The sequence below is a fragment of a genome, unplaced genomic scaffold (genome assembly GCF_019419815.1).
Source record: "Pyrus x bretschneideri cultivar Hongxiangsu unplaced genomic scaffold, Pyrus_bretschneideri_v1 Contig5, whole genome shotgun sequence".
Classification (NCBI taxonomy): Eukaryota; Viridiplantae; Streptophyta; class Magnoliopsida; order Rosales; family Rosaceae; genus Pyrus; species Pyrus x bretschneideri.
The window spans coordinates 6463299-6486208 of NW_025999787.1; the positions used below are offsets into that span (position 1 = coordinate 6463299).

Consider the following 22910-nt stretch of genomic DNA (forward strand, 5'->3'; position numbering starts at 1 on the left):
CGTGCAACCCAGTCTTGCGCGTCCGAGTTGGAAAAACACTGCTAATTCTGCTAGGGGTGGCCACGAGACGGTTTGGCCGGTTCCATTCCGAAATCACCTAGTGAACCGCCAACTTGATCAGTACGCCACATTTGATAACGTAGCCTTTCATGTTTTTTTTTTTTTTTTTTTTTGGAGCAAACGATATTGATTATGTTAAGGGAGAGGGAGGATTTAACCTTACAATGGGTTAGCAATAATGTGATTCAAATTTACCTTTGACAAGAATCAAATCTAAGACCGCTTACTTACAAATGAAGAGGAATTTGAATGCATGGCCGCACGATTCTTTTTTGATTTGATTTCCTGTTTAGAAACGTATTGCCGCGACGTTTTAGTAGCGCCATAAAGTGTGTTACAACTCGTCGTTTTCCACCGGTTTTGTGAAGTTGTACAGAAACTCTCAACGTTATCTTCTCTTATGGATCGTTTATATGGTTCAGCTAGTTTCAAGGGGAAAGCTCACACTGAATAGAATCCGGCGAGGAAAAGCAGATCAAAAGGCAAACAAATACTCCAAATGTGAAACATTCAACCAAACTGAGATATTGTTTGCAATCTAATTTAGAAGAAACAAATTTCAATTCCCCCGAAAGAGGGCAAGAAGGGAACAAAATCACATACACAATGCACAACAAACAACTTTGAGCTTGGGTTCCTACTTCCTAGGGGTTCAGTTTTACCTTTACAGGAAGCTACATCCTTCGAAATTCGCATCATCTAAAACTTTGGCCTTCTCAGCTTCTCCAAACTTGAAAAGATTAATCCCAAAACAGAGTACAATACTGCCTTCACGCAATCCATTACAAAATTCCAACAAGAAGCGGGCCAGTACCATGGATATAGCAATCGGAAGAACAGGCTTATAACATGCCGAGGATATCTGCCAACCTGCACCATGGAATAAAAGTTAAATGTCCTGCACCTGCTAAACAAAAGGGGTTAGAAGTTATCTAATCACAGGTCCGTGGAAAACACTGGTAAGTCCTTGCAGACGATCCATCTGAAGCCACGACTACTGTGGATGACTTCTAAAAGCATCATGTAAGGTCCTATAAGTTTATTCTATCAGAATTACGGTCAGCAAATTAAGAATAACGATCTCCGCTTTGCTCACATCCAACCGGAGATGGAACGATTGGCAACAAATTACTTGATTTAGATACTAACAAAAGCAGCAACTAATGGTGTTCCAAGCTTTTCTTTCTGTTACATGCATGGGTAGGATTCCGTCTCTCTTTAAAAGTTGTTTCTTCCTGCTTTGGTTGGGGGTTAGCAGCATAAAGATGGAGATTACTAATATAATCTGTATCATATTTAACAGAACGATTGATAACAAAGATGATAACAATATATGATTGTAGTAAGACTGCAGTAAAATATAAAGTTTAACAAAAACTGTTAAGGGAATAATATACTCACGGGGAAAAGCAAATCTAATGCATCCCATGCCGCATGACGAACAGCTCTTGTGGGGTACATTGGACCTCCAGGAGAAGTGAAGCTATACAAACACGCCTTTAACCTCGTACTTGTGGCCATTCTCAGCTCCATTCCTTTTAGATTAAAAATACATTAACCAGAATACAATGCGACTAAACTATAATACCAGGTTCACATGATTCCTTAAATCTTAAACCTGAAAAAATGGTTAGAATATTACCCTGGAGAAGTTTTATGTGCAAAAGGTAATGCAGCAATACTGGTTCCACCTTCAGTTTTTGAAGCTGACCAGTAAAGATACACGAACTTCATATTAAATTGTTAATTTATAAATATCACTGCAATGTGGGAACGAAACTACACATAAGTTCTACTGCGTAGAGTGTTTTGAAATTTACCTGATCTGCAAGTTCAATAACAAAGAAGTCTGCTGAACTACCAACCAGAAAAGCGTTGGGAAAAAGAGGAAATGCCCTTAAGAAGCTGTCGAGCTTGTCAACTGCATGAATCAACACGTTACTGGAGAATTTATAAATTCTTGATTGAGGGGCAGAAGTTGCATTACCAGAAAACCCACCTGAGTTATAAAAAAATATAAACCTCGAGAGTAAAAGAAATAGATCTCGCTGGACCTGAGAATTAATGAAGAATTCTAAAGTTAATTTAAAATGCTGCTTCTACATAGATATTGGTTCCTCAATCACTATCATTGTTAGAATGACAGTTATCCACACCAAGAAAAAAAATTTCCTGTAAAACTGAAAACGGAATTTCTGACCTGTACAGGAATTTTATTTAACTGTTTGGGCTCCAAAGCAACATCCTCAAGCAGATACTGGAGCACAAGGTGGGGTGAAACAACACAAAATGTGATACATATTTCATACAGTTCTTCAACAAAAGCAAATAAATTTCACAGTTAAAGGGGCTCTTACACGAAAGAGGGATTGAAATCGCCTTGCATTTGATTGCGTATCAATCCTGCAAAAATGCATACAGTACATTGATAAGCTTGTTAGAAAAAATGGAACAAAAAGAAGCAAATTAAACCTTGGATGGGGGAATTTCCATTCCAAAAAAGGAACAAAAGAACAAAATTCATAATCCAAAGTTGTCCTTTTGTCAGTATATATGGATAGGAGGAGCAGCAGCAGCCAAAAATAAAAATACATCATGTTGAGTAAGAACAATGGGAATGAAGCAGATAGACCATTCAAAATGTCCACAAGAGTTTCTTTGGTAGGATACTATGAAACTGTCACGCAAGGTTCCTTAAAACAAGTTATTTCTATCTCTGCTGCTTTTAAAATCGAAGACGCATAATTTAATTGGACAGAACAAGCAGTACCTACCTAGCACCATGTCATGGAGGAACTGACAACTGAGAATACTAATAACATAATATATAAATATACATATATAAGGATAAGATACAAGAGATTCATTTTTTCACATAGTATCATCAATCATGGGAGTCCCGTTGAAAAGTGAATAGAAGGCACTAAGAATTCAATACGACATCTATAACCAGTCGTAAGTCCAATCAACCATTAAAAATCAACAAGTTGATACACGCTAATATTCGTACCAGAAAACATTTGTTGCACCTTCAACAAGAGCAGATGAGTAACGAAGAAGTACTTCAGGGTTGTCAAGTTGGACTTCAAACAGCTGGTCAAAAAAAATTATTAAATACTCTCGGCATCACAATGGCATAATCAAGACAAAAGAGTGAAGAATTAACAATCAACTTTAAGTATGTGAACACAAACTTCATTAATCGAATGTCTGAAAACCAACTGTCACTCATTTTGAACAGAATTTTGTATACGAAGGATGTTGTTAATTCCCAAATCAATTTTGATGAGTTTGACAAATTGTCAAAGCCATTCTACATGCTTGTCCAGTTTAAGAAACATAATTTACGGCCTTTTGGTGCATCCACGTGATATCAGGTGAAAGCTCCAAAAGGTAAACAGAATTAAAGACAAAATTATATTCACAAAACAAAACCAGCTAGAAGAGATTTTGCATCCTGAATGGCAACTTTTAAAATTGAATGGAAAAGATCAATACACTGGGTGCGAGTTTACATACCCATTTGTGGAACAACAAGGCAAAAATATGAGATGCAAATGACTGGCTCCATAGTTGGACAATCAAATCAAGGATGCGTTTTCCACTCTCAGGCACCCGAACATAATGATCAGTGAGCACATCGTAAAAGCATAGCTGTCCTTCAATGCCATCTTCAGCAGGAGAAATTGCATCCTCTTCCCTGCTGAGAATCATTTCTGACATGCAATTTGAACTCCAAAAATGAGAACACCAGTCATAAGGATTGCATGCAAAGCCTTACACTTGTAAACAACTTTCCACAACATACGAATTAGACTCCAATAAATCAATGAATACCCAATGCTCCTGTGAGGCACTTTTAGCCACAAGCGTATGCGGTAGTAAATACTCATTTGACATGTATTACCAAGGTAGTACCGCAACCATATCTTGAAAACGATGAAAATCCAACACCATCAAATGTTCAGTCACAAAAGTAAAAACTTTACTTTAAAATGCCAACCGATTGCAGCAGTATCAGACTGAAAACAGACAACTCCATGGAGAATTTCGACTCACCTTTGGCTCGCTCATCGATCTCCAAAGCAATGTCAGCAAACAACTCCTGCAACAAATTCCGCCGCTGCGACGGAGAAGACAGCGCCTACAGCACATTAAACACACACAGATCTCTACCAAGTGAGGCCGGAATTTCCCAAGTACTTTTCTTATGATTTAACTCCCAAATCCAAAATTAAATGCTCTCCAAATCCAAACTTTCTATACACAAATGCCAAATCAAACAATTCCATGACAATTACCAATTTACTAGCCAAAATTCATTTATTTTCCTAGATTTTCTGAGTAACCAAAAGGGAAACAAATAGTTTGACATACCCGCTGGAGCTTCTTCTCGATCTCTTGCGTCAGGGCGTCGAGATACGCAGAGCTTCGAGGCGAGGAAGAAGCTTGCGCCATGCTGTTACAGAACGAAGAGTAATAGCATTACAGACGAACAGAGAGAGAGGTGCAGAAGTCCGAAACCCAAAATCCTTCCGATCCAAACACGGCCTTAACCGAAACCGATACGGTCTTCGTCTCGGATTTATCGAACGAAGAGACGTTTCAACTCACGTGTGTGTCGACGATAAGAGACCCGGAGAGATACAGTGGAGCTGCTTTTTGGTCTCCCAAATCCCAATGAAAATTAATTAAAAAAAAAGGAACGTAATCTTTTTTGGATTTATTTATTTATTTAAATTAAAAGGGGAGATTAGAAAGTGGGCTGGTGGTGATGTGGCGTGGCGTGGCGTGGCGGGGAGGCAATGTGGCGGACGGGCGGGCGGAGTGGAAGTGGCTGGCAATGGAGGTCGGGTCGAGTGCTGGACTGTACGGATTTACAACACGTTGTACGTATCTAGCTCTCTATCTGGGTATGGATGTTGGATAATTGAATGGGATTTGACTGAGTCACTTTGGAGAGGAAGTAATTGGCTCACTGGTGGAGTAGGAGGACCACTTGTAAATAAGCATATATTTTTTATATATATAAATAAATAAATAAATAAATAAAGTTTACGGGGAGAGGAGGCTACGCTATCTCAAGGTTTGGGCATAACACAAGTTTCGTTGAAGACTTTAGAGTTCTTCCACATGTTTTGTCATTGTTGTGGCAAGGGTAGCCCTACCCAGTGGTAGTGCCGTTCACTATAAAAAGTAATTGACATTGTGAAACTTCACCTGGTTTGCCATGATCATGACAAATCGGTTAGATTTTTTTTTTAATACATAGTTCAGTTATTTAATAATTAGAGGACGGGTTAGATTTTTGCCCTCCATGGGTGGAAGTGCTCTTACAGTGGAGTCTTAGCCCTTTTTGGGTTTTTATAGATCGTTCACTAATAGGGATTGCTGACAGTGAGACTCGAACTTAAGTCTTAGTTTAGCGTAGAGAACGATCCTTACCAACTCAATCAACCCTTGTTGCATAAATAAGCATATATTGTTAGGACTTGAAGCTCTATTTGTTTTTCTTTATATATTACGAGGTGGGGATTCAAAGTTGGAACCCGCTTCAAATTTTAATAAGAGAAATATCATCAGATGAGTAGGTAGTTCGTAGAGCTCTATTTCTTAAACTCATCTCACGTGTTTTGCTTAGGCAATTGGAAGAAGTAAAGAAATTAACATGGCTTTAAAATGTAATGGATTGCATTCATTTGTTTACGCACACGTGAAAGATTGTGAATTGGTGACTAATGAATATGGTCTAGAAGAACTCCCTCAAATAACACTTAAAATTAGGTAGGTACTAGACTCACAGAACACATCCTACCCACAATAAATAGGTAGCTAACAACCATTTGATATTGAAAACAAATAACGATTCAAATTGTTTTATACGAGCAAGCAACTATGATAAGTAAAATGATGGAGGATAGTAGGTCCCACCTCAAACCATGTCAGCATTTAACAGAGGAATTGACAGACAACTGGCATAAGGTATGAAATTGTAATAAATTCGTAGATGAGGTATGATATTGATAATTTTTAAAAACAGGATATAAAACTGTGATAGTTGAGGTAATTTTATATAATTTACCCAAAAAGAATTTATACTTCGCTTAAATGCTAAGTAAAAACTACTTTACAAGTGTAATATCTATAGCTACTTAAAAAATCCTGCCTTGTCCCGTAGACGCAATTTCAATCTTTTTTGCGTCATTTTTTCAGTCCTTTCTTTTACTTGGACCAAAAGAAAGAAAAAAAAAAAAAAGATGTCTAATACATATTATTTAGCTTAAATGGAATTTCGAGCGAGTGTGTTTCATTTAAATTTCAATTCTTCTTTTTGTGTTTTAATTTTGTTAATTTGTTTATATTAATACATATAAATATTGTAATCAATTTTAAGATTAAATGATCAATTCCCGCCACAATATCCTATCTTGAGAGAGTTTTTCTTAACATTTTTCGAAACATACTGAAAGTAAAAGATTTTTTACGGTTTTAATTATGTTGACTTAAAACAAATTTTAATTTACGTTTTTATTTGATTAATTTCTGAGCGAGCAAATTATTGGAAATTTTGTCGGTAACTACAAAGACGACAAAGATACGTATGCCAGCAGGATGATAATGCTGAGTTTCCAACGTAAAAGACCAAAGCTACGACTTTCCAACGCTTTGCTCAGATGAGCGATAAAATTTACAAATTAAATAATATATTATTAATAAAAATAAATTCTTTATTTTTTAAAACTGTCTTCAAATTTAGTCTTTACCCTTTTAACATAAATAAATAATGTAATGCTCTTACAAGGTCGTATCTTTCTGAACCAAATAAGAAAACCCTAACCTATATGATTTTCTCAGCAACCAAACAGATATCAGAGATGAAAATTACCACAAAAACGAAAAAAATTCACAACGTAACAAATTGAGGCAAAGATTCACTAACGAATCAAACTTATATTACTTCAAACAAGGGTCCGAATTACATCAATACTAATTGTTATCGACAGATCTAAAGACCAGATCTGAAGAACACTAACCCTAATTCCCAAAAATAAAGGCATAAAATTCCAAATTTAACCCCCGAACCCGTAGAGGGTCCTTCCCTGCCTCTTCAGAGCATACACCACGTCCATGGCGGTCACAGTCTTCCTCCTAGCGTGCTCGGTGTAGGTCACGGCGTCACGAATCACGTTCTCCAAAAAGATCTTGAGAACCCCTCTGGTCTCCTCGTAGATCAGACCGCTGATACGCTTCACGCCACCTCTGCGAGCAAGACGGCGAATCGCAGGCTTGGTAATGCCCTGGATGTTGTCCCTCAGCACCTTACGATGTCGTTTCGCTCCTCCCTTGCCCAAGCCCTTGCCTCCCTTTCCACGGCCTGTCATTTTCTCGGAAAATTTTTGGGCAAAAAAGTATTATTTTTAATTGGGAAGAGAAATTGGACTTTGATTTGATGGGGAGGCAGATGGAGGGATTTTGTGTATTTATACCGTTGGGGCTAGGGATTTGGAATTCGGAAAGGTTGCCGGTGGTGATATCGGCCGTTCGATGCGAATGCTTATCGAGGGCTGAGAGAGTCGATCCGCGTCGTGTTGTAAAAGTGGATTTGCATCGTTGATGGTGTGTGAATCTACGGTTCGGAATTGTACGATTTTTGTGTGTCACGGATTGTGCTTTTTAAGTGACAGTGGCGGTGTTTTGAAAGGCGAGCCCAAGAGCACAGAGGGAGTTGTCCGAATTTTGTGTTTGAAATTTGAGAGTTTTTTTTCGCATGAAAATTGTGGGAAAAATAGGCGCGCAGCACGTGACAACAGCCTCAGAATTCTCTCCCCTCTCTATCAAAAACTAAAATGGAGTGAAAACAAGATCATTCCCCTGCTTGGTTGTTGTAAAAGCATCTTCAATGGAGTTTTATCTTTCGTGAGATTACTATATTTTAAGTTTTAGTGAGAAATTTCATAACTAATGAATCGGAAAATAAGGTTAGATTTATTAATGGGTCCAGCAATTTTCTTTCTTGGGTACCATTAAATTGGGCTACATCTAGCTCCAAAAAACAGTGGGTTCCACAAAAAAGTAACAACTCATGTAAGCAAAATTCTATCACTGTCTCTCGACTTGCAAATGCACTTATACTCTCCTTTATTCTTTTTTCTTACCTTTTTTTTTTTTTGGAATTTGGCTAATTAATGATTGTTTTAAATTTCATAAGAATTAAAATTTCAATTGATTTAACGTTCATAGGCATTGGTGGGTGAAGTTTTCAAATAATTTTTTTCAAAATTATATGATACTAATTTACCAATTGATGTTAGGTAAATTGTTGTGTTGTACGTGAAAATCAAATTATTTCAGAGGGCAGAGTGGGGGTTTGCATCTTTCAACGGATGAGATTAAGATAAGAGAATCTAATCCAACGAATAGTTCATAAGTGATGAATTCTAACTTTGCCACAATTTGAACTTTTTTGAGTTGAAAGGTTCATAAAAAAAAAAAATTTAAGATAGCACGTCTAAAAATCAACTTGAGAAAAGTTAACACAAAAAAAAATTATCACATAATCAAATTACTGCATAAATAAATATATATAGTTCCATATAGAGTCCGAAAAAATTATCTTCTCATTAGGAGATATTCTTTTATAAAGCTCCAAAGATTCCTCAGAACTCTAAAATTGGTTATATCAATCACTTTTCAAGTCTCATATAGAGCCCCTCACTAAAGATACTCCAATAATCTCGAATTTTATAGTTGGGTTCTCGAATATTCAAATTGCTACAATACAAAATTATTCAACTATTTGTAAAATCATCGCACAATGGTGATCAAGAGGAGGTTGAAATGCCTCTGTGAGTTTTTTCATTCCCGGAAGGGTGAACCACTATAACGAAGACAACAGCCACGTGCGCATCAACATCAATGGTTAGTATTTGAACCAGAAAAAATATCAACGGTTGGTTTTTCTCTTCTCAACGATTAGCTTAATTGGGTTTAGGTGGGTTGAAGCCCACTATTTAAGTTAATCCAATTCTTGAAGAAATTTTTGGGAGTGACGAGAACACACACCTCAGCAAGGCAGGTGATGCTCCCAACCTATTAAATTTTGACAGCTAGATTTTGTCATTTGCTCACTTAATCATACCTAGAGAAACTGAAAAGTCAAAAACAAAAAGATGCCTTTTTAACTTTGTTACATCCTCTGTTTCTTTGTTTCAATTGAAAAGCTCTTCCGCCGACGGGAACTTTGAGGGAAGTTACACAAACTCAATTCCCTCTTTCTTTCTTTGAAAAACAACAAGAATTCCCTCCATTTCTTTGTTTCTTAAAGTGAAAACCTTAAAAGTTCAAGTTGTTTTATCATAGACCCAAACCCAGATTTCAATTGAAAAGCTCTTGCGCCGTCGGGCGATCACAATAGGGCTACTGCCAAATTTTTTTGCTTTTCCAGTTTAGGGTTTTTCCAAATTCTGGATGGAGACTTAGCCTCATCACAACAGGGCTACCAGCAATCAGAAGTCCATCTTCTTCCTCATTCTTATCATAAGAAGGAGAGAAAATGGAGGAAAATTGCCCTGCTGGAAAAGGGAAAAGAAAAAAAAGGGAAAAATAACCCTTCCATTGATGAAGTAATTTCTCTTTCCGGGTGATTTGAATTTTTTTTTTCTTTTTCTTTTGGGTTAAAATGCTTTGTTTGGGAGTTGTCGTTATCTTGGTCTTTAATTGAGTTTGTGCGAGGCAATGGAGTTTTGAAGCATATATAAATTTGTTTCAAAGAAAACATTGGTTGTCTACTAAATGATATATGCCATAGAGCTGCAAATTATGTAAAATTCCAACATCAAATTTAACCATTTTCAAGTCACATTATATAAAGTTTTAGCACTGTTCAGCAATAGTAAAAGGGCGAAATGCCCTTTATTTTTTCTCCAGTTTATCTTCTCTTCAAGTTTTGCCACAGCAAATTGTCGCTTTTGGCCATTACTTCCACGCATCTGTCATTGATGCGTGCTCTATTTGGACTGAGTCTTCTAGGTTTTTCTCTTGCTTTCTCATAGATCTAGATCTCTTATGTTCTTCTCGAGCTTACCCTTTGTCGATCTCACTTTGTGGTGCCTCGTCGATTACGGCTTGCTCCGTGCCTGTCAAGCCATAGAAACCATCGTTGATCAACTCTCTATTTCAAGTTTATCCTGTGGATTTTTGTTTTCCATTCCACTATTGTCTCTCAATTTGTGTTGCCTCTCTGATTCTCGCTTTGTCCGCGTGTCAAAGGATAGAAACCGGTTGAAGTCAATTTTCTGAGGCTTGGTTCTGCTCCTTGGGTTGCTGCCCTAGAGATTAAATTATCAAAATTTGATGTTTCCACGTTGCCGATTCCAATTGGTCGTTGCTGAGAGGATCAAGTTGGTGAGTTTCGAAATAAATGTATTCTAATGTCAAATTCCAAGCTTCCAAGCTACATATTCTAATGTCAAATTATGGAGCTTCATATTTATGATAACAAGTCTGATATAGTACAACAAGAAAACATTCTCTCATGAACTTGATGTTTGTCAAAACCACTGGAATCTTGATGTGAAGTCTAAAATAATCAGAATTAGGAGTTACAAGCATCTTGATGTTCCTCAAAGCCACAAGTAAAGGCATCCTGCATTAAATAGAATTTAACTTCAACAATGAATTTACACAAATCCCAAATTCAAGGCAAAGGGTAGAAGGAAAAATACAATACCTGATTCAAATGTGTCATAAAGTTTTGACGTTGGAGCGTATTGGTGAAGGTAAAGTTTGGTGGGGAACATGACCAATTGCAGTTAGGACTCTGAAAGAAAAAAGAAAATTGTAATATATAAATATTGAGAACACCAACTCAAATTTCAAACCTATAAACTTGTTTACCTGAATAGATAAAGGCAAACTAGTCTGGACATTGGTGGTTAACAATCTCGTGGTTGGATAAAACTACAAACATTGATACGAGACCAAACATAAATAATTAAATAAAATATACTTAAATCAAATATAGAACTAGTTTACCTAATTAGATGAAGGGAAACGAGCATGTGCATTGGTGATTAGCACATTCAGTGTTGGATAGAGCTACAAATATTGATACGATACAGAACATGAATAATCGAACAAAATCTATAAAATCTTGCTCAAAAATATAAACTAGTTTACCTGATTAGGTGAAGGGAAACAAGCATGTGAATTAGCAGTTGGCATGCTCATAGCTGGATAGAACTGCAAAAAATTGATCGATATCGAATGTCGAATATGAGATGCTAAAAGTTGAGGCGTTGAATTTGACAACATAAACTGTTCTGTGACCCTCCTCATTAAGTTCAAAGGTTTGGAGGGTTCCATCACTTCCAATTTCACGCATTTTTGCCGCCAAACTGCCAACAAAACTCATACTCAAGTAATTTATAAAATTTTCTTGTGTAGACACTTGCAACATGTTTAAGAAAACCACTGTTTTTAGCTGCTGTAGAAGGCAAACCTTCTACAATGAATTTAACTTCAACAATGAATTTACACAAATCCCTAATTCAAAGCAAAGGGTAGAAGGAAAAACACAATACCTAATTCAAATATGTCATATAGTTTTGACTTTGGAGCGTATTGGTGAAGGTAAAGTTTGGTGGGGAACATGACCAATTGCAGTTGGGACTCTGAAAGAAAAAAGAAAATTGCAATATATAAATATTGAGAACACTAACTCAAATTTCAAACCTATAAACTTGTTTACCTGAATAGATAAAGGCAAACTAGTCTGGACATTGGTGGTTAACAATCTCGTGGTTGGATAGAACTACAAACATTGATACGAGACCAAACATAAATAATTAAATAAAATATACTTAAATCAAACATAGAACTAGTTTACCTAATTAGATGAAGGAAAACGAGCATGTGCATTGGTGATTAGCACACTCAGTGTTGGATAGAGCTACAAACATTGATACGATACAGAACATGAATAATCGAACAAAATCTATAAAATCTTGCTCAAAAATATAAACTAGTTTACCTGATTAGGTGAAGGGAAACAAGCATGTGAATTGGCAGTTGGCATGCTCATAGTTGGATAGAACTACAAAAAATTGATCGATATCGAATGTCGAATATGAGATGTTGAAAGTTGAGGCATTGAATTTGACAAAATAAACTGTTCTGTGACCCTCCTCATTAAGTTCAAAGGTTTGGAGGTTCCATCACTTCCAGTGTTGAGCGAGTGAAGTGCCCCATAAGCTATAAGAGTGAGCTATATGTTTTAATTTCGTGAGCAGCGGTTGAACTGAACGTTCTAAGTGCATCCAGCAGGAATCGAACCTACGAATTTTTCACGCATTTTTACCGCCAAATTGCCAACAAAACTCATACTCAAGAAATTTAAAAAAATTTCTTGTGTAGACACTTGCAACATGTTTAAGAAAACCACTGTTTTTAGCTGCTGTAAAAGGCAAACCTTCTACAATGAATTTAACTTCAACAATGAATTTACACAAATCCCTAATTCAAAGCAAAGGGTAGAAGGAAAAACACAATACGTAATTCAAATATGTCATACAGTTTTGACTTTGGAGCGTATTGGTGAAGGTAAAGTTTGGTGGGGAACATGACCAATTGCAGTTGGGACTCTGAAAGAAAAAAGAAAATTGCAATATATAAATATTGAGAACACCAACTCAAATTTCAAACCTATAAACTTGTTTACCTGAATAGATAAAGGCAAACTAGTTTGGACATTGGTGGTTGACAATCTCATGGTTGGATAGAACTACAAACATTGATACGAGACCAAACATAAATAATTAAATAAAATATACTTAAATCAAACATAGAACTAGTTTACCTAATTAGATGAAGGGAAACGAGCATGTGCATTGGTGATTAGCACACTCAGTGTTGGATAGAGCTACAAACATTGATACGATACAGAACATGAATAATCGAACAAAATCTATAAAATCTTGCTCAAAAATATAAACTAGTTTACCTGATTAGGTGAAGGGAAACAAGCATGTGAATTGGCAGCTGGCATGCTCATAGCTGGATAAAACTACAAAAAATTGATCGATATCGAATGTCGAATATGAGATGTTGAAAGTTGAGGCGTTGAATTTGACAACATAAACTATTCTGTAACCCTCATTGTCACATCCCCGCCCGGGGCAGATCACTTCCCGGGCCCGCTCCACCACCGTAGCATGATATTGTCGACTTTGGGCCCCGACTACGCCCTCACGGTTTTGTTTCTGGGAACTCACACGAGAACTTCCCGATGGGTCACCCATCATGGGAATGCTCTCACGCGCTACTCGCTTAACTTCGGAGTTCCCATAGAACCCGAAGCCAGTGAGCTCCCAAAAGGCCTCGTGCTAGGTAGAGATGGGAATATACATTTAAGGATCACTCCCCTGGGCGATGTGGGATGTCACAATCCACCCCCCTTAGGGGCCCGAAGTCCTCGTCGGCACACACGCGACCAGGGTTAGGCTCTGATACTAAATTGTCACATCTCGGCCTGGGCGGGACCACTTCCCGGGCCCGCTCCACCACCGTAGCACGATATTGTCTGCTTTGGGCCCCGACTACGCCCTCACGGTTTTATTTCTGAGAACTCACACGAGAACTTCCCAATGGGTCACCCGTCTTGGGAATGCTCTCACGCGCTACTCGCTTAACTTCGGAGTTCCCATGGAACCCGAAGCCAGTGAGCTCCCAAAAGGCCTCGTGCTAGGTAGAGATGAGAATATACATTTAAGGATCACTCCCCTGGGCAATGTGGGATGTCACACTCCTCATTAAGTTCAAAGGTTTGGAGGGTTCTATCACTTCCAATTTCACGCATTTTTACCGCCAAATTACCAAATACTCAAGAAATTTATAAATTTTTCTTGTGTAGACACTTGCAGCATGTTTAAGAAAACTACTGTTTTTAGCTGTTGTAGAAGGCAAACGTTCCTTGTAACAAAAGGTTTCTTTTAATTCTTTTGAACGTATCTCGTTTGCTTGTTTTTCATAATGAAGCATAAATTCAGTAAGAGTCATCGTTTTAGTAGACATACGATGGAAATCATTTGTCACATCCCAGACTGGCTCCGCCGTAGCACGATATTGTCCACTTTGGCCCTGACCATGCCCTTACAGTTTTGTTTCTGGGAACTCATGTGAGAACTTCCCAGTGGGTCACCCATCCTAGGATTGCTCTCGCCCGAACTTGCTTAACTTCGGAGTTTCTATGGAATCCAAAGTAAGTGAGCTCCCAAAAGGCCTCGTGCTATATGAAGGTAGGTGGGCATGCACATATAAGACACATCACCCCCTCTCTGTCGGTCAATGTGGGATGTTACATCATTATTCATGCTCTCACTTCTTTGTGTGGATTTTATCCTCACAGAGAAAGCATCTTGGCTAACCACTGGACACAACTTACCACGAATGGCATAAAGACTTTTAAGCCATTTGTTTTGTGCGACGTTAAATTCCTCAATCATTTCATCCCAAGTATGCTGAAATTCTAACGCTATTTGACATCCGTTAAGACACTTGTTGAATAGCCTCTTGAACTCAGGGATTCCATGAAGTGTTGGTATATTTCTTGTAGCATTCGTTGATATATGCCATGTGCATAAACGATGGCATGTCCCAGGAAACACCACCATAGTGACATTTGCCATAGCTTGACACTGGTCAGTGAAAATGGTTGTAGGCTTTCGATTCCCCATTGATTCTAAGAATGCCTTAAATAACCATTCAAATGTAGCAGCCTTCTCATCTAACAAAATGGCACAACCCAGCAACACATTGCTCCAGTGATGGTTAACTTCAACGAAAGGAGCACCAATCATGTTGTACTTACTGATTTGATATGTAGTATCAAAAACTACTACGTCCCTGAAGCACTCATAATCAATTCCGGACCTTCCATCCCTCCAGAAAAAGTTAGTCATTCGGTTTTCTTGATCAACATTAGGTTGTCAGCTTGCTTGCGCTTAAAATGATTGATCAAGCTTTGAGCATGCCCTGCTTCAAGCATAATTCTTTTTTCCCTACTAACAAAATTGTAGCAATCTGTTTTCGTAAACCCAACATTTTGAGACCCGCCGACTTCTTCCGCTAAATATGAGTACGTATTTGTAGATCTTATACTTGCATTCACCATGGTTTTAATCACATCCATATGAGCTTCTGAAATTTTACTAGTTTGATTGTAAAAATTGTCTTTCCTCTGGCATTGCAAGTTCAGGATCAAAGGTAGAGACTTTCCACACACCATATTCTAGTAAAAATCGAATTTTGGCTTGGCAACCTATTCTCTCGTCCAGTCTCTTGGTATTTTTCTCTTCACAAGGGTCACTATCTTGTTGAAAACCTTCTTTTGAACAACAAAAATTAAGTGTTGTAAGATCTCCATTTTTGTCATATCTTCTGTGTCTCTTTCGAATGCTAAAACCAATGCGTGCCACATACTCATTATAGAGATCATAAGCTTCTTGCTCATTTTTCACAATCTTTCCATACACATTTTCAGCATAACTCTCTTCAAGATTTACAATAGGTGGAGTTTTTTCTCGAGCGTTGCATTCAATATTTTCTTCATCGCTTTCGACATCAATGACTTCATTATTCATTAAGAGATCATTTTTACCATATTATAAGCCAAAAATTTCATAGAATATCGACCAACAATAATCAGATTTTATAAAAAATAATATCATGGCCAAGAGCCAAAAACCAATGTCCTATAATCATGCAAAATGTTTAAGAGCTCACACATACAACTTATTAAAAGGAAAAATCAAATACCTTCGTTTGAGTTTGAGTCTCCATCCATAATACCTTGGTCTAGGTTTGAGTCTGTGAGAAAAGGAGGGAATTCTTGTTATTTTTCAAAGAAATAAAAGAGGGAATTGAGTCTGTGCAACTTCCCTCAAAGGTCCCAACGGCGCAAGAGCTTTTCAATTGAAAGAAAGAAACGGAGGATGTAACAGAGTTAAAAGGCATCTTTTTGTTTTTGACTTTTCAGCTTCTCCAAGTATGATTAAGTGAGCAAATGATAAAATCTAGCTGTCAAAATTTAATATGTTGGGATCACCACCTGCCTTGTTGAGGTGTGTGTTTCCGTTGCCCCAAAAATTTCTCCAATTCTTGGGTGCACCTAGAACCTCTTACCAATCAATGGGCTGAGATTAGCTGCTCCAAACTGAATAAAATAGCAAGTAGCCCACTTTGTGAAACTCAAATCATGAGCCGTCCAATTTCTATTAAGCATGATTCGACAAAGATTGAAATCCAACGGTTACAAGTAGCTAATAAAATAGCTCACAACCTAGACAAAGTAGGAGAGAGCAATTGTTGAAGGAACGCGAAAACAGAAAAAACTCAGAGAAATGAGGAAGTTCGATCCATGGCCGATTTTCTTCAAGCGAGAGTGGAACCGGAACTGGCCGTTCCTCGCTGGGTTCGCCATCACCGGAACCCTAATCACCAAGTTCTCTCTCGGCCTCACTGGTGAGCTGTCCCCCTCCCCCCGATCTGCGATCTGTTCGTTTCCAATTCGAAATTCGAAACCCTAATTTTCGTTGACCCATTTGTTTTGTGTTAATTTATTCGCAGAGGAAGATGCCAAGAACTCGCCTTTCGTTCAGAGGCACAAGAGGTAGCTTTTCTTCTAATCCGTTGATTCGTTAGGCCGTAGATAAAGAGAAAATAGTTATCATTCAAATGCAGTATGATTATCTGGTAATTGTTACAGCGCGTGAAAAAAAATCCACTCTTTCGAGTTTTCGTCGAAACTTTTGCTGATTGTTGCATTGGGTGTAATGAATGGCATCTAGATCCTAATTCTGTTACTATAATTGATTGCTTTGTTGTTTCTTTAATGTGCGGAAACATCATTTTTAGGTAGGAAGTTTGGAATCATGAGTTAATTTTGTTGATTCTCTGGTATATGGTGTTGAGTCCAGAAGTATTTTACTTACGACGATTTTGGTACACATTGTGTTTATGGCAAAAACTTGAAAACCGATATGTTTTCTCAGCGCTTATAGTTCAGTTTTTAGAAAAAAACCAAGGCATTAATGCATTTAGTTGGTCGAGATTACTTCCCAACGTGGTTTAGAATCAGATGGTCAGACTTGGTCTTCTGCTGCTAGATCATGCATCGATCATCTCAACTCTATCATAATTGTTGTAAAAATCACTTGGACATGAAGCCCATACTTATCCGTTTTTCAATTCCTTTTTTGGCCAAAAACCAAAATTTTGAATTGTGTGGGCCGGGAATAATTGGTTACACAATTTTTGGTACTCATTGCATCCTGAGTTCTTTCTAAAATTTTATAGGTTTTTTTTTACTTTTCCTAGTATGATGAGTTTCATATGTATTGGGTATGGAGATTTTGAAAATGCTAAATTGATGAGTTATTTAAAACATTAACTTACATAGTTGCATGTTAACAAGGGTTTGAAATTTCTAAAGGATGCGCTAGGCGAGTCTAAACCGCCAACATTCAGTTAAGGATATTTGTCAAATGAATACCTTTCCAGGACATGATCGCTGCAATGCTATTACGTATACCAGGGGGTTGTCCAGGATATAATGTTTTTGCTTCCCTTGGGATCTATTGGCATAGATATAACCTTAACTTGGATTGCTGTGGTTTTCTCTAGTGCTTGTTCTTTTAGTTTTTGTTTTTATAATCTGATCTTTCTATTTAGGTCAGTCTTGGTTTTTGGCATGTACCGTTTGTACATCGTCAATAGCATGCCATAGCATTGCTAGATATAATTTATGAGTCTGTTGTAGAAATTCTTTACTTAGTTCTTCATTTGTTTTATAGGTGATTTCTGAATGCCGTGGTAGCCACCTTTGTACTCGAGTTGTGGAGGAGGAGGTTCTTGTGCTATTTTCAAGGACTATAATAACGAAAGAGAGATGTTCTAGATACTCTTTTTGAGTTTTCTGTTATGTTTTGAATGACTTGAATAACATGGGAAGAAAGACTGCTATTCGTTGGTTTTGAATTTGGTGCATTCGCCTGACATTCTTCAAAAATGAAACAAAAGTTGTGTTACATATTCATGTTAATTTTACGGGCTTATAGCGAAGTAGTGTTATCGCGTCGCTTGTTTCTGGTTTTGTGATTTCTTTCCTGTTTCTAGTTTTGTGTCACCCTTCTTTTCAGCAAGAAAGTTCTGTATGCTTTTAGATGTGCTGTGGAATGTGGCACCGTAGAATCTTGGGAGAAGAAATTTGTTAGGTAGTGGCGACCGGCAGGGGCAAGGGAATCACCAAATTATGACATCTTGAAAGTTGAAAATGCCTAGTCTGCGCATAATTTGCCATCGTATAAATTGGTGATTCCTCCTTTATCGGCAATTACAGTCCGGTCCGAAATGCACATTTTATGTTTAGTGATTCCTCCTTACCTACAAATCTTGCTAAATCAGTCTCAACACGCCCGTTATTTTTCTTCTAGCGAGTTACTTTTGTTCGTATAAAAAGTCATTCCTTCTTACCGACAAATGTAGCTGGAAATGCAAAATTTCCCCCTTATTGATTCGTCCTTATGACAGATCTTACACATGCATAAAGAGAAATGACGTTTTACATGTATTGTTTGATCGAAGACAAAACATGTGTGTCCATGCGTTAACGTTGCAAGGAGGGATTCTCTTGAATTGAAATTACAGAGACACCGTTTCGTATTTTATATTATAACACAATAAATTAGAACAAAAACAAGAAGGAAGCACACAATGTGGTTACGGGAATCATCTAAGACGCGCATACGCCACATTGTCAAACACATTCCATAACCGAGACCTCAAACCCCGCCGGTGTTTATATTTCCGGCAATGCAAACAGACAGACAATCATTTCTTTTTGTTTACTCCAAGCCTCAATCGGAAATCCTCCTCCATGAGGGGTAGGCCTTCTCGCAACTTGATCTTCGGCTCCCATCCCAGCAATTCTTTTGCCTTTGTGATGTCGGGTTTCCTCTGTCTTGGATCGTCAGGAGTGTTCTCCACCCTCTTGATCTCCACCTCGGGGTTGATGAGCTGTAAAAGTAGCATATAAATCGATCGATATATCTGACATAGTACTGACAGTAGAAACCAACAAGATCACTGGTCCTCTTGTTTTGTAATTGACACATCAAAACTCGAATGTTTCAAACGTTATTGTATCCATTCGCCAAATATCTGTTTCTAACATTCTAACTGAAAAAAAGCTTCTGCAAAACCATACTCTAACAGCCAACAAAAGGAAAAATGATGGAAAAAGAGAAACTGACCTCCTTTACCGTCTCTGCAAGTTCGAGCATTGTAAATTCACCTGAAAGTACACAAGATATGTCAATACAACTAGAGCATAGTCTTATGACAGATTTTTGAGATACACTCATCACAGTATGATATATCTAATAGATTACCTGGGTTTCCAAGGTTAATAGGCCCGGTGTGCTCTCCTTCCATGAGACGAACGAGGCCATCCACCTACAAAAATTTAAATGGGTAACCATACATAAAACCCAACTCATTGCCATACACGGAAACAGAATGAAAAGCCAAAAAAGTTCCATACCAGATCGGAGACATAACAGAAACTGCGAGTTTGAGTCCCAGGATTCTGAACTGTCAACGGTTCATCACTACAATGTTGAAAACACATTGTAAAATTAATCCAAAGGTATCAATATTCAAGGGAAAAGGAAGTGATGACATTAGCTATCTTTAAGTCGAGACTGAATTAGTTAGTGATGAAAGTAGCCACGGTTGGGGCACCCTAAGGACTCACCGAAGTGCCTGAGCTATAAAATTGCTCACAACACGTCCATCATCAATATTCATGCGAGGGCCATACGTGTTGAAGATTCTCGCAATACGTATTTCTGTCAAAGAGTGTAAACGGAATTATATATTCATGCGAGGGCCATACATGTGAAAGAAAAAAAAAACAATAATTTGTTCATGGAAAACAAAAAAAGAGAAAAAACAAAATACCTATCCCATGCTGCCTATGATAGTCGAACATCAAAGTCTCAGCAACACGCTTCCCCTCATCATAACAGCTCCTTACTCCTGCAATTAATATATGTACTTGTCAAGGTCATGGTCTCATGAACTTAAATAAATCCCATGAACAGTTCAGCATTTCTGGAATCTCCATCAAGGAAGTCCATCTCAAATCAGGTAAACACTTTCAGAGTTAATTTTTTTGGTAACATGGTGTCAAATACAAAAGATATTAGCGTTTAAATGAAGCGGAATTTCCAGCTTAGAATGAGACGAGCACTTACCAATTGGGTTAACATTACCCCAGTAGCTTTCAGGTTGTGGATGCACAAGAGGATCACCATATACCTCTGAAGTGGATGTCAGCAGAATCCTGCTCAAATATATTTACTTAAAGTAAGACAACTTGATGGAATACAATTATGACTCTTTTATATGTGCAAGATTAATAGACCACCTCGCTCCAACTCGCTTTGCAAGTCCAAGCATGTTCAGCGTGCCAATCACATTTGTTTTTATTGTCTGTTAGAGAATCATATGCTCAAATGTTAGATTACAGATTTAACGTACATGTAAAAGTCTTTTCTATTGGAGGTGAAAGATCTTATCTGAATGAACAGGAAAAAGAAAGTAAAAATATTAGCTTCCATTGCTGATTAAGGACAAATGAAATGTTGCCCGCCTTACTTTGCAAGTCATTTTCTCTTAATCAGCAATTTGAATTGCATGCGACACATGCACTGCCAATTGCCATCTCAATATCTAATGTGCCAATCACATATGTTTACCTTTACAGGATTGTATTTGTAAAAAATTGGGGAAGCTGGGCAAGCAAGATGGTAAATCTGATCAACCTCGACCAACAATGTCTCTGTGACATCTGTAGCAAACAAAATAAAGATATTTAAATAAAAGCCATGCCCTTGCAAAGATTAATGACTCTTGACAGAAAAGAAAAAAAAACCCAGATGAAAGTAACTTGCTCAGTAAACCAAAATGTATGTACCATGACGAATAAGCTCGAATCTGGGATGACCAATCCACTTTTTCAGATTGTCCTTGGAGCCAGTGAAGTAGTTATCAACGACAATAACCTGTGGAGAATGGAAACAATATAAACCATGATGAAACAAATCATTTGATATATGATCTTATACTACGTCTAACTTATTGCAATTTTGTTCATCATGGAAGCTTAGTATTAACAAAAGTTTCCCAACATGAAGTATATAAAAACATTGAATCTTGAACTCGTTACTGAACAGAAAAATTGACCCTGAGACTTTATTAAAAGTAAATAATATGCTTACCTCATTCTTTTCATTTTCCATCAACCTGTCAACCAGGTGAGAACCGATGAATCCAGCTCCTCCAGTAACCAAAATTCTCATATTGGACTGCCACAGTAAACAACACACAATCAAAGCATTACAATAACTATAAGCGGCCGACATGAAAATTTGGACAGAACAATGATATTTACTAGCCATCTAATACCAAACAAAACATACTCCTTGAACTGAAAAGCAGCAGGATTTATCTCAATAAGCGTAATGAACTCATCTTTGCTATAACAACAAACGAGCGAAAAAATGGAAACGTGACAAAGTTACATGACACCAAAATTTCAAAACAGGCAAGATCATAAGGATATGCAACATTTTCTTCTAGGACTCAGAGAATTCAGAAATGTGGTTTGACTTTCTGCTAACTGGGGACAAAACAGAGAACCAAGAAAGTGTGGAGAATGAGTGTGATACGAGCGCAAAACCTCGACCACTGACGATTTATAATTTCAAGATCTAATCGTACAAACCATCGCGTGGAAAATGCGATCTGTATTAGCAAAACAAAATAATTGTATAATTATCAGTTAATTACAATATTTCTAAGATTTACTTTGCAATTAGTAAATGCTGATGGAGAAATGCAACGACCCCAATGGCATAAATATCAGAAACACAATAAATACACAAAATCAACACCAAAAAAGGTATTTCAACACTGTAAAAAGCAGTTCACAAAAACCCAAAGAAACGAAAAAGATAGATGAGTAAATAAACAAAAGAAATAGCACAAGGACCTGAAAAAACTTGGAGAACCGCAGAGGAGATGGCAAAGGAGGAGGCTTTGTTGTGGTCTGGTGCTCCCCATTGGTAGAATTGTTTGCCATTTTCTCAGATCCTCTCTGCAATCCAAATACCTGCAACAATTTACCCAAAACCTTCAAACTACAAGCACTAAAAGATCAAATTTTCTGCAGCAACTGAAACAAAGTTTTGAACTTTAGTTTCTAATCATCGAAAATTTTATGGTGCTTCGAAATATCTTAGACTCTGGAGATTTTTAACCGTTAAATCTTAATCGTTATATTTTTAACCAATGATCTAACCGTTAAAAAGTTCGAGTATACTAGAAAATCACTCGAATTATAAGGAAAGATTAGAGCTTGAAGTTGAAGTTGACCTGAAAGATAAAGCCGCTTAGGAAGAAAACCCAATACCCTTTGGATCCGCCAAGTTCAAGTTAGCAGAAACCCAATATTTATAGTCCCTCAAATCTCAAAATAATTCCAAAAAATCGGAACTTCTACCAACCGATGAATTTTAAATAGAAATATAAACATTTAAATAATATAACGAACCGGAAAGCCTTCAAATTCAAGGAAAGTTCTGGCCTTTTACTGATAGCTCCTCGATAACAATAAATTCAATTTGAAGTGACAATCCAAACTGTATTATTTTATTTTATTTTTGACAAATAACAATGTTAGTAGTTTAAATTATTAGTTGTTAAATGAAGATCGGTGAAAATTGAATTCA

At 37.3% G+C, this 22910-nt stretch overlaps 4 protein-coding genes across 6 annotated transcripts; 1 reads left to right on the top strand and 3 right to left on the bottom strand.

Moving 5' to 3' along the window:
* Positions 1-551: 551 nt before the first annotated feature.
* LOC103948972 lies at positions 552-5040 on the bottom strand. The gene is made up of 11 exons (XM_048569049.1): positions 4438-5040; positions 4120-4204; positions 3580-3776; positions 3071-3153; positions 2418-2463; positions 2261-2317; positions 2060-2114; positions 1881-1981; positions 1703-1766; positions 1462-1595; positions 552-930 (listed from the first exon to the last, which is right to left on the bottom strand). The coding sequence occupies exons 1-11, from the start codon at positions 4516-4518 to the stop codon at positions 760-762; spliced, it is 1074 nt and encodes a 357-aa protein (XP_048425006.1). The 5' UTR covers positions 4519-5040; the 3' UTR covers positions 552-759.
* A 1939-nt stretch (positions 5041-6979) lies between these two features.
* On the bottom strand, positions 6980-7525 carry LOC103948971 (histone H4). Its single transcript, XM_009360069.2, has one exon. It carries the CDS (start codon positions 7440-7442, stop codon positions 7131-7133), a length of 312 nt encoding a protein of 103 aa, XP_009358344.1. The 5' UTR covers positions 7443-7525; the 3' UTR covers positions 6980-7130.
* Positions 7526-16415: 8890 nt separating this feature from the next.
* LOC103948979 (ATP synthase small subunit 6, mitochondrial) lies at positions 16416-18143 on the top strand. 2 transcript variants are annotated; one of them, XR_667470.3, is made up of 3 exons: positions 16480-16578; positions 16684-16726; positions 17910-18143. XR_667470.3 is itself a non-coding variant. In XM_009360077.3 (2 exons), exons 1-2 carry the CDS (start codon positions 16458-16460, stop codon positions 16728-16730), a joined length of 168 nt encoding a protein of 55 aa, XP_009358352.1. In that variant the 5' UTR covers positions 16416-16457. The 2 variants fall into 2 exon arrangements, 1 of the variants encoding a protein (XP_009358352.1); XM_009360077.3 differs by lacking the exon at positions 17910-18143 and having other exon boundaries at positions 16416-16578; positions 16684-16730.
* A 578-nt stretch (positions 18144-18721) lies between these two features.
* LOC103948978 (UDP-glucuronic acid decarboxylase 6) lies at positions 18722-22846 on the bottom strand. Of its 2 annotated transcripts, none has more exons than XM_048569242.1 (13): positions 22733-22846; positions 22172-22291; positions 21399-21485; positions 21095-21182; positions 20877-20968; positions 20546-20610; positions 20373-20461; positions 20077-20154; positions 19871-19964; positions 19658-19724; positions 19506-19569; positions 19368-19408; positions 18722-19131 (listed from the first exon to the last, which is right to left on the bottom strand). In XM_048569242.1, the coding sequence occupies exons 2-13, from the start codon at positions 22259-22261 to the stop codon at positions 18946-18948; spliced, it is 1041 nt and encodes a 346-aa protein (XP_048425199.1). In that variant the 5' UTR covers positions 22262-22291; positions 22733-22846; the 3' UTR covers positions 18722-18945. The 2 variants fall into 2 exon arrangements, with proteins under 2 accessions (XP_048425199.1, XP_009358351.2); XM_009360076.3 differs by lacking the exon at positions 22733-22846 and adding an exon at positions 22555-22715.
* Between the last annotated feature and the right edge of the window lie 64 nt (positions 22847-22910).

Coding starts and splice junctions, on each gene's coding strand:
- LOC103948978 (XM_048569242.1), bottom strand. CDS start 22,261: ATGGCAAACAATTCTACCAATGGGGAGCACCAGACCACAACAAAGCCT. Junction 19,965..20,076: donor TCATAGGCAGCATGGGATAG/GTATTTTGTTTT, acceptor ACTCTTTGACAG/AAATACGTATTGCGAGAATC. Junction 19,725..19,870: donor TTTATAGCTCAGGCACTTCG/GTGAGTCCTTAG, acceptor TCAACATTGTAG/TGATGAACCGTTGACAGTTC.
- LOC103948979 (XM_009360077.3), top strand. CDS start 16,458: ATGAGGAAGTTCGATCCATGGCCGATTTTCTTCAAGCGAGAGTGGAAC. Junction 16,579..16,683: donor GTTCTCTCTCGGCCTCACTG/GTGAGCTGTCCC, acceptor ATTTATTCGCAG/AGGAAGATGCCAAGAACTCG.
- LOC103948972 (XM_048569049.1), bottom strand. CDS start 4,518: ATGGCGCAAGCTTCTTCCTCGCCTCGAAGCTCTGCGTATCTCGACGCC. Junction 4,205..4,437: donor TCGAGAAGAAGCTCCAGCGG/GTATGTCAAACT, acceptor AATGTGCTGTAG/GCGCTGTCTTCTCCGTCGCA. Junction 1,982..2,059: donor TATATTTTTTTATAACTCAG/GTGGGTTTTCTG, acceptor TGATTCATGCAG/TTGACAAGCTCGACAGCTTC.
- LOC103948971 (XM_009360069.2), bottom strand. CDS start 7,442: ATGACAGGCCGTGGAAAGGGAGGCAAGGGCTTGGGCAAGGGAGGAGCG.